This window comes from Saccostrea cucullata, unplaced genomic scaffold (assembly GCF_032062105.1).
Source record: "Saccostrea cucullata isolate Sc308-1 unplaced genomic scaffold, CSIRO_AGI_Scuc_v1 ctg848, whole genome shotgun sequence".
NCBI classification, from domain to species: domain Eukaryota; kingdom Metazoa; phylum Mollusca; class Bivalvia; order Ostreida; family Ostreidae; genus Saccostrea; species Saccostrea cuccullata.
In genome coordinates, this window is record NW_026941208.1 from 96386 (window position 1) to 108045 (window position 11660).

At 32.6% G+C, this 11660-nt stretch overlaps 1 protein-coding gene across 1 annotated transcript; it reads right to left on the reverse strand.

Moving 5' to 3' along the window:
* Positions 1 to 458: 458 nt before the first annotated feature.
* LOC134257415 (D-3-phosphoglycerate dehydrogenase-like) lies at positions 459 to 10286 on the reverse strand. The gene is made up of 11 exons (XM_062740025.1): positions 10086 to 10286; positions 8516 to 8667; positions 7572 to 7637; positions 6988 to 7144; positions 5071 to 5203; positions 4718 to 4866; positions 4203 to 4355; positions 3837 to 3969; positions 2483 to 2625; positions 1966 to 2182; positions 459 to 505 (listed from the first exon to the last, which is right to left on the reverse strand). Exons 1-11 carry the CDS (start codon positions 10218 to 10220, stop codon positions 459 to 461), a joined length of 1485 nt encoding a protein of 494 aa, XP_062596009.1. The 5' UTR covers positions 10221 to 10286.
* Positions 10287 to 11660: the final 1374 nt, after the last annotated feature.

Genomic DNA, 11660 nt, shown 5'->3' on the forward strand with positions numbered 1-11660 from the left:
TGCTGGTATAAAACTTTATAAGCATGAGAGAAAAGAGGAAAAATCCAGAGGCATATTAACATGCTAGTCATGTAAAAAATAAGGGAAGAACTTTAAAAAATCAATAAAAATCAAAGAAAAAACGTTTGTCCACAATTTATTCTCAAAATTGATTTTTTTCTCTGCACATTTTGAATAGTCAATAACAGAAATGGCTGCAAAAGTAAAAAACAAAATTAACAAAAATTTTGATCCCAAAACCATTGACTGTAAGATACTGAGTATTTATATTGTAAAAACTGACTCTTTAACAATAAAAATTTTATAGTATTTCATCACTTGCGTAGATCTAGAGCTTTGTGGAATGAATAAACTTTTTCTGGAAAAAAAACGTTGTTCATTGGAATGTGAATACACTCATAGCCTTGATCACACCCTTGAGGTTCTATACTTTTTGGGAAAGAATTTTACAGAAATTTCTAGCTTTTTAGGGTTAAACTGGTCAAAGACTCTTCAGCAACAGCTCCTAAAACAAAAGTTTATTTTTGATTACCAAGGTAAAAATTCAAATAAAAGGATTATTTTAAAAGTTATGAGAAATTCAGGTTATAAAACCAATAGAATACAGGACGAAAGACCAGACAGGAAGTTCATACCAAGGCCAAGTTTTAACTTATAAAACCTTTTACATGTCTTGAAAGTTTCTATTTGTTCTTTATATTGAAAAACTCTGATCAAGATGCAAAGTCAAAGGGAGAGAATAAATATACATGTAAATATCGTAGAAAAATAATCTTGGACAACCAGGCAGACAGCTGGACAACATACATGTTAACCTATTGTGATGAAATAGGATTCAGACCTCAAAAGCGGTAGCATTGCGCGCGCGTTGTTTTACCCTTGGATTATCGATATATTTCATGTAATATACATGTATATAAGCCTTAAATGAAACCTACAATAATTAATCTAAAATATCAACTGCAAAGAAGAAGACAGAAACACCTTAAGTTTGACATAAATTGTATAAACTCAAATATTTTTCATGCTCATCATTTTGGTTGGATTGGCTGCTTAACTTAGCCTTTTGAAGAGTGATCTTTGCTGATATAGCCTAGAAGCAATAAAATGTTTGTTAAACAAAACAAATGATGACAATTTTTCTCAAAATTGATTTATCTTTCGTTATATTTTGAATAAGCATTAAGCAATAACAGAAATGCTGTAAAATATTAAAATCAAAACAAAAATTTGATCCCAAAACCATTGACTCAAGTTACTGAGTATTTATATTGTAAAAAAAAAAACAACTCTTTAACAATAAAGATTTGGTAATGTTTGATCACTTGCGTAGACCTAGTCTAAGAGCTTTGTGGAATGAAAAATCTTTTTTTGGAAAAAAAATGTTGTTCACTGGAATGTGAATACGAGACTGAGATGGCCAAAAATGGATACAACACCCTTTGAGGTTTTGTAGAAAAGCGGTTTTCTGAATTAAATCGGAGGGCGGGAGATAGGAAAAGGCCACACCCCATCTAGAGTTAACATGTATGCTGCTGAAAGGGTTAAACTGGAATCATAAAAGTCATCCACAAAAATGCTCCTGAAACACAAGTTTTATTTTGATTACCAAGGTAAATATTTAAATATGATAAGGGTGATTTCAAAAGTATAAGAAATTCAGGTTTATTTTACAAAAAACTCAGGGCATTTTTAAAAAGGTCCTGTCAACGTTTACTTCAAAAAGGCCTTCTACATGTTTTAAAAGATTTTTTTACTATTTGAAATTTTGTATCCCATTCACAAGTATTTTATTTTCATGAATATCTTTAACAATTATATATTTTATAAAAATCAGCATAGATGTTGAAATTTTTTATAAAAAATATTTTCCCACTTAACTACCTGCCAATTTTTTTTTTACCATGAGTTCACAGAAGACAAACAGTCATTTTTTTAAAGATGGCCTCAATAATCCATGAATACCTGATATATCTGCCATTAGTTTGGTGCTTTCTGCTGCAGAGAACACCACCACATTCCCTGACAAACAAGCGGGGGCGGGGAATGATTTTCCCTGCACAGCCAACAAAACAGCCCCTCCATTACAAGTTGTCCCTGACGCCTGAAAACCGTCACTAAGTCCGATGGTTACCATGGCAGAGTATGTTCCAGGACAGTGGTCTGCTTGTAAGAACTCAACCTGAGAAATGAAAAGTAATGTATTTGTTTTAAAAGGTATGTTGTTATCATGTACAATGTATGAAGACTTTAAAACAACCTTATTTTTATTACTGGGTTCATGGTGAAACTGATCAATTTGGCCATAATACAGATTAGACCATCAAAAAATAAGCTTCAAATAATGTTAAAATTGGTAAATATATAATCAATTCAAATGTAGTCATCCATTTACACATAATAAACTTATAATTATCTTTTCTTTCTAAGGAGATTCTAAAATCAAAGCAAAGAAGGGCAAAATTGTTTACTGAAGCCATACCTGTAGATTTTGTTCTTTGGCCATTGCTGGAGCGTTGATCAGATTTAATGTTACACCATCACCCCCGGGTTGTTGTTTTGTTGTCAGGTACCCAGCTAGTACAGCTGCACCGAGGTAAGAGCCAGACTGTTTTAGAGAAGAACCTGTAATACACATAAATGAATAGGTTTGGACACAGAACTGAAATCACAGAATTTTCATACACATGCAATGATAAAATGAACTTTCAGTTCTATTTTAAATCACAGAATGAATATGATATTCAAAACTGGGACATTAAAAACATTTTACATGTATTTACAATGGGATTTTTTTAGTTAACATCTCACTTAAAAGGTAGACCTAGTAATAAAGAAGCCTTTAACAAATTCTGTAGAGGACTTTTTCCAACGTTTCTTATAGATTTCTATATAGAATCTAAATTATAAGAAATAACAATTCGAGGTCCCAGACATTCAAGATGAAACTCTGTTATTCAGTTCAGGGACCATTCCAATAACAGCAGTTTCATCTCTTCTCAATGACTTTCTTTTAACCAATTTTTTTTATGTTACAGTATCAGGATATTTTGGTGTATTTATCAATTCATTTCACAATATTTCCATATTTGTAAATCTTTAGAAACAAAAAAAAATAATTTCATTTGTACAAAGAACAAAAAAATAAATACACAACATTTCAATTTAATATGCGATTTCGAGATTGTAACTCTCCTGCGATAGAGGCGCAAAAAGTATCCATTTCAGCATGGAGGTGGGACAGTTTGTTTATGTATACAAACGTGCATAAATAAATGAACGATGTTTATGGCTTTTAAAGTTTATTTAATGTTATAGAGAGATAAAAGTGTTAAGCAGTGATGCATTTTATGATTTTATCAAGCTCAACTGTGTATATTTATATATATATTGAAAACGAAATAAACGTCGTGGTCTTTATAAAAAGTAAAAGATTTTCTTGATTTTACAAACATTCTCTAAAAAGTTAGTGGGTTTTTTTTAAGTTATAATAAGGGAAAAAAATCAATGTGTCATTTAGATTGCCGACATGTAATGATCAGATTCATGTTTACCGTATTTATTAGAGGTCCATATATCTCTTTCCTTGTCTGAAAAGTCTCACATCCACTGAATTTTCTTTTTTGTTCCGATTTTTTACTTTAATTCAGTTATTCTCGAGTTGAACAGTGCATCCTTACAATTATATAGTTACGATAAACCAGTATATCGATGATGCGATAAATCTGTCCCACCTGTTTGTTTGGCATCCCCTCCTCAACGAAAGAGCGCACCAAGGGAAATAATCTCGAAACTTGCATATTGGTACACAAGTAATTGTATTCAAATTAACTTACCTAATGCAGTGACTTTAATATTTCCTGTGGCTTGACCCCCAACATGACCTGCCAGTTGACCTAACCTTTGACCTAAGGTCACCCATGCTCTTGACTCTTCAGATAAAGCATCTGTCATGGCATTTGCATTTATCTATTTTAAAAAAAAACAAATTTCTTATCATGATTTTTTTTCTAATTTATCTTTGAAATCCTCTAAAATACATAATCAAGTAACCATATATACTGTATATTGTTGAATATTAATGAGACCTTGAAATTTAACCATTCATTAATAGGTATATCTTTCTAAAAATAAAAAAAAAATTGATATAGAATTAATTTTTTTTGCTATTTCTGTATTCTGTGGATAAAACTGAAACTTACTGCACCAAAGAGTTGTTTCCCTTTGACAAGATCTACAAACTGTAGTGCTATTTCTATGGCTACCCTCTTTTGAGCCTCTGAAGTGCTGGCCCCCAGATGGGGTGTGGCAACCACTTTAGGGTGTTGTGCTAATGTAAAATCTTTAGGGGGTTCCTGGAGGGATAAAAAAAGTTCTGTAAATTAACATGAAAAAAAAGAAACATTTACAAATCTCCTACATGTAATTTTTCTCAGCGTTAATGGCTATATATATAATATATTTTCCAAACAATTTGTAACAAAAAATATTTTAACCGTTTGTAACCAAAACTTCCAAATATATTAATTTAACTGAGAACTCTTAATGGAAAGAGGTCACATATAATCATTCATCAATAAATACCTTCAAATTGTCTTTCTTTTACTGGTACATGCATGAAATATTGCACATGTCTATCATTTAAAAAGTACCCCCCCCCCTCTTCTCTATACCTTATTCTACTCACTGACAGTTTCTACCAGCAACAGAGACTTACAGAAGTGAACACGTCCAGCCCTGCCCCTCCACACTGCCCCGACTCTAGGGCCCTCAGGAGGGCTTCCTCATCAATAATGCCTCCTCGGGCAACATTTATAACTCTCACTCCCTTCTTACACCTTACAAACACTTCATCATTAATTAAGTCTACAAAATTCAAAAAATTGGTCGTTAATACAATCTAAATCTACATGGTGTTTGTATTAGTATTTTTTCTTAGTACTATTATTTTTTTAGCAATATACGACTCATGTATTCTTTAGGTCCAATTTATTAATTTTCTAGATTTGTCAATTAATTTTCCAGGAAAAAGATTAATTCATAAAAAAGAACTGAAAAATTGAAACTAACTTCTTGTTTGTCGGATAAGAGGTGTGTGCACAGTAATGAAATCCACCAGGGGCCATAAATCCTCCAAAGGCATGGACTGGACTCCAAACTTAGCACTGACCTCTGCGGGAATGATAGGGTCAAATCCAATGGTCTAGAGAGAGAAAAAGAAATATGCACATTTCCTATTACATTTTTGATCAAAAACTATGAAAATCAAAGCTCAGGATATTTTAACATTTGGTTTGCACTTTTCTAAAGTTGTACAGATAAAAATTCAATGGTGTTTCAATTCATTTTAGGCTGTTTAAATTTAATTCTACGTTTAACGTCACATCTAAAGTTCAAAACCTACGAGGGAGGGAGGAAAAAAATAAACAAACAAAATTTTCAAACAATTGTGAATTTATTCAAATTAACCAATTCAGTACATTAAAAACATTACAATTAAGTAATATTTTCCTTTAGTATGTAAATCAGTTTGAGTCCTATTGTTAGCAAACAATGTAGTCTAAGACTGAATGTGCAGGAAAGTGGCTTTTAACTAGGCCTCAGTTGTCCTTTGGATTTATATTGCCACACGTCCATGGTACCCTGGAGGCAAATGCTTCTTCTTGTACACTTTGCAAACAATCAAAATTATTGATGACAATATTTTAAAAGTGTTCATGAAATATCCTCAAATTGAATTATGTTGTATTTTTCTTAGTACTAGATCTACTAGCATTAAGTTTTGAAAGTGTAAATACTAATATTTGGACCATACTGATAGCTGTTAGATTATCTTTAATACCTTGAATTCCACACAAAAGACAGGATTCTTCACAGGAATACCCCAACCACTTTCCTTACTCTCCTTCACTTGAAAGGCCCTATCTTCGGAAAAGCTTCTCCCTGCTCAAATGGTTATGACAAGTATATTATCTTTCCCAAAAATTGTAGCTCTATTTGTAGGTACATAAATTATGAAGAAATCAATTACTTTACTCATTACTGTTCCTTTTGATTTTTACAGAAATATTTTTAATATGAAACATGTTAGTAAGATTTAAATGATGCTTTTCACTGTATATAAATCTTGGTTTTTGACACAGTTTCCACTCAGTAAAAAAAGTTTTCGATTCTCTCCAAAATACAATGAAAAGTTCAGCCAATAGAATCACGAACTGAGAGTCTGTCACTGTATTTCATATGAAAGTCTTTGACAAAAAAAATCAACAAACAAGACTTTGTCATTAATATAATCATAAAATAATCTATTTTTTACTTACATTTATGGTCCCAAACTCTTTAATTCTCTAGTTTTCATTAATAAGACAAACTGCCTTAACTGCGGCTATCAAAGCACATTTTCTGTCACTACGGGAAGCAGAATATATCGCTAATTGAAGAACCAAACCGGAACGGACATACAATAATTGTTTGTTTTTTTCAAAGACGAATTTCTCATAAACCTACGCGCGCGGGTGACGTTAAACGTAGTTTTAATTTTAAACAGCCTTAGATGAAACAATGTCATGAGAAGGAATTCAGACAATAAATAGTTCTCTGCCATTAAAACCAGAGGGGACCATATATAGGTTTCCTTCTTCCTGTATAGTTATAATGTCTATCAGTCTGTTCAACTTTTTAGCCTGAACACTTCCAGATATTTTACTGATTATTGGCATGTGGGTGAATCTTGCATTTATTTTGCTTCAGTCAATTTTGACAAAGTATTTTAATTTTTAAGGGCAAACAGATTATATTATATATTATATTAGCACTTAAGGAACTAGCATTGCTTTTCAGTCCCTAAAAAGTGAAGCCTGATAGCACTATACATTTTATCCTCATTTGTCTAGCTGTCTGTTTGTTCCTCTGAGAGACTGAGTCTGTTTCACTTGGTTTTCTGCCCTCTTATATCTATAGGCTTCCAGACAGTCCTCTCTTACAAACCTTCATGCCAAATGACTGCATTCTGAGTGCCACCTCTTTCCCAATACGCCCCAATCCCACAATTCCTAGTGTCTTTCCATGAAGCTCACATCCCATCAAGGCCTTCCTTTCAGACCATTTCTTTGCCTTCATTGCTTGATCACCATTATGTATATTTCTGAACAAAAAATGAAACGTTGATAAGTGTTTTGTTGTGCATTTTTATACTTCAGAGAAAATGTCAGTGGAATTTTATACTTATAAGAAGAAAATTTATTATTTTCTTTAACTTGAAATTAAATAAAACAAAATATTATGCTTTTATGACAGCTATAAATTAATCTAACAATTAATAAAATAGCATTTGTATGTGCATTCTACAAGAAGCAAATGAGAAACAAAAACATTTGAAAAATAAGCTTTGAAACAAATTTCTCTGCCCCATTTGCACCTTTTGTACTTGTCATTTTAATAAGGTAAGTGTAGAGAGTGTGACAATTCATCTTCAGAGACATAACAGAGAAACTTCTAGTTGGCATTCACATGTTCTACACTGGAACACTCTTCTGTTTACCTGTCTGTAACTTACACAGGTGAGTTCTTACCTGGCAACACAGCAGATGAGTGTGCACGTCAGTTCTGCTGCACTTAGAGTATTTCCTCCAGGTGTGCTAAAAGAATTGAAAATAAATAAAAATTTTTAATTTTAATGACTCTTAATTATTAATTACAAGTACAGAGACATTCACTCCTAAACATTTCATATACACAGTGCTGCGCATTATGTCATTACATGATGTATAGCTGTAATGCACTGAATTGTCAACATCATTTGTGCTGTCAAAATATAACAAACATGCCATCAAATTGTTATTTATTCAAAACCGCAGACAAAAATGTGTCTTTCCAGAATGGCTGCTCAGGTAACCTCAATTCTCGAGAAATGCCAGTTCAGCAGTTTAATTGACAGAGACCTTTCAAAATTTTTGAGTTTTTTTTTTTTCATTTACCACTACGACAGTCAGGAATTTTTCATAGTAGCTAAGAAACAAAAAAACTTTTCTCTCTTAATCATCAATGATGTCAAAAGGAAAAAAAAAAAATAAATTATCAATTTCATGAAGATCAGTTTTTCTTAGGAGTGTATGGGTCTCAAAAAATGGCAGCAGAAAGGTGAACAAATTTTTGGATTTTGATCAGAAGTTTGCAAGTGTTGGTTTTTTTCAGAACAGGTCAGTCAAGATCATGCTGAACAAAAAATGATTTTTTTTTTTGGTTTTAATACAGGGTTAAATTGTCCCTAAAAGGATTGACATAGCAGGGGATATTTTTTTTTAAGTAGAGGGGTGTCTAGAGTTCCTCCCCCAACAGGAGGTTAAGGGGGGATTCCATAATAAATAGGAGATAACACTTTAAGTGGGGAAATTTCCTTGCCAAGAGGTCTCAGGGACAACTCTGTGAATATATCAATAATGAGATTTTGAATTAAAAAAATTTCCCCCCCCCCCTCCTTAATATAAATTCAGATTTATGGGTTAATACTTCTTACTTCATGACAATGATTCCCCTTTTGGTGGCCTCATTACAGTCAATGTTGTCCACCCCTGTGCCAGCGCGTCCAATAATCTTCAGCCTTTTCCCAGCAGCGATGACATCAGCTGTCACCTTGGTAGCTGAACGGACAATCAGACCATCATGATTCTATAAAAAGCAGATATATAAATGATGAACTTTTCCCTTAGAGTGTATTTCTAACTATATATACTTATATTATAATATGTGCATGCATAGACAGGCATTTCATCTAATATAGTTGAACTTCGATATCTTGAACACAGATTTCTTGAATACCATGGATATGTCAAAGTGATTTTGAAGTCCCAACCACATATTCTTAGTATTTTACCCCAGATATCTTGATATCTTGAATTTTTTTTCTTGGTCATATCAAGTTCGAGATAACAAGGTTTGACTGTAAGTCATTCCTTTACCAACCATTTCTACATTGTATGGTCAGAAAAAAATATGTCAACTGGCATCTCAAAATAAATATTCAGAATGACAGTTACCACATGGTTACATGTACATGCATGATGTACTTTTTCTCCCCCAAACATAACAAGGAGCACAAGTTGGGTGTGACCAGTCGGTGATTCTATAAAATGGCAGATATATACCTCTGACGTTTTGGAGGTCCATGTTTGCTTGCTCATTTTATAATCAGTAATGTTAAACTTTTGATATGGAATACCATGGATATCTCCACATATTTTGTTCCTATAATTTTTACTTTATTAACATGATTAAAAAGAGAAAAATGAAATGTTAAATCTTAGAGTAATTTTTTAACCATTAGACCCTCTGGTCAAGGACCAAGTCGGCCCATTCACAGTAAATGGGTACAGAGACCTATCCAAAGGAATAGGCAACTCTCACAAGTCTCACAATATCTTGTAAGTCGCAGGATTTTATATGTCAACTTTAACCAATTATATCTCTAATACTAGCTATCAAATATTTAACCATGTAATTGTATAAAACAATTGTTTTTACATCATATTTTACCAAAGTATATCATTTGGCCCTGAAAACAAATAGAAGCGCAGTTATACTGTGAAATAGTCAATATGTCCTTTGCCACTTAACAGAATTAGATGGTTTGGGATAAACTTCAAGTATTATATTGATCTTTCCTATAGTCCTGTGTGTCTCTGGTTCTCCTAGACAATAAAATTGTATTGCGCATCAAGGACATGCAGAGCAGTTTTTATTTATTTTGCTTTTTAAGTGAATGAAGTCCTTCATTCTAAGACCTGCTTATAGGAAAGAAAGTTTTCTTCACCTCATCTTAAAATGGCAACAGCTGCTTGCTGACTGGAATTCATAATTAACTTTTTTTAATTTTATATATATAATATTTTACAGATCTATATTAAAAGTTAAAAGAATTAAAGTCCATTATAGTCTAATACTTTTAATAAATCAATGACAAGAGATATTAACCAATATCTTTTTCATGCATTTATATAACAAAACAAATCAAATTACAAACTCTGGTACATAAATTACATGTAGAGTAGTCTCCCCCTGAATCGCATTTTCCCCAACGGGATACTTACAGGGATTTCTTTTAGCAGCTCCTCCTTCGAGAGTTTAGTATTTTTCAGCACTTTAATTCCATTTTCCTGAAGAACATCGACGCATTTCTGGTCAATCTCGTCTGATATTAACACGGAGCTCAAATTCACTGACATGCTGCTGTCTCGGATTGAATGAAGAAGACCGCGGTGTAAACGTGGCCTTGAAGTTAAAAATAGGCTATTTCGAAACTTGCGCACTGTCAGCACACTGTCTCTAAATGAACAGTTTGAAGTGAGTTTCACAACTTTATGACAGTCTTTTTATAAGACATTATAAGTGCAGTTTACTAAAATATTGTTTCAATATTCTTTATTCTTTAATTTTGAAAAAATACAATGATAAATTTCGCAACATGTTTATGGCAGTGTAAAAATAGAAATCCACGTGTTGTTGTACGGAGGTTCATCAATGATAAAAATAAACGAAAAAATCTCAACTTTGTAAATGAATGAAATGTTGGTGTACGAAAAGTTCAAATATATTACAATTTTACGTAAACAAGCAAATTCAAAGAATTGTGGTCCTCCGCTTTCGGTGTTTTTTGTGGGGGAGATGTCATTTTTTATGACATATTGTCTCAAATATGAACGCCCTATCATATGTCATGTGGTTCTTGAGGAGAAGGTTTTTCCTTTATATTTCTATGTAAAAATTGGATTCTCTATTGTAGCTCAGCTCAACTCCCAGGAGCATGATTTGAACAATTTATCATCTACACTACCGCAGGACGCTTTCACATACATATTATAAGTTTCAGGTTTTCTAGCCCAGTGGTTAATGACGCCAACCTATTTTTGTATTTTCTTTGCTTATTTCCCCTTTTTCTTCCCCTTTTTCTATTTATCATAACAATTTAAACTCCTCCTCACTTTAGGATGCTTTGTACAAAGTTTGATTAAAACATTAAAATATGTGAAATTTTCCTTCACCTTAGGATATTTTGTACCAAGTTTGGTTAAAATTGGCCCAGTGGTTCTTGAGACGAAATTGAAAATGTGAAAAAAAAGTTTACAGCTAGACGGACGGACGGACGGATAACGGGTGATAAGTAAAGAGGTGAGCTAAAAAAAAAACCCCAAAAATAATCAGGAGACCTGGATTTTATTTATTTACCTTATTTTTCATTGAGTAATGAACACAGGAACGGATCTCCATAGAAATGTTTGACCAGTTATAGTTTGATGGAAAATTTTACGGTTATTTTTAGTACATGTACATATATTTTCGCCTGACAGGCGACAAAAGTTCGCCATCGTTGCATGCATGCTGATCTGGGATGAAAAAAAATCCAGGGCTAGGGAGATAATTGTACATTGGACTTTTAAAATATTCCATGCATAATACTTTTTGTTAGTGATATAAAATGAAGTCTGTCGATCATCATGACCAGCTAGATAATATAAGACCCAGATGGATGGAAATATATGATAATATCAAAAGTAAAATTTTAAACAATCATTATATTTTTCAAAGTATAACTTGACGTTTAATTTGGTACATTACATCTTTACCTGTATACTTGTCCCATCAGACAAGTCAGAATACATGTATAA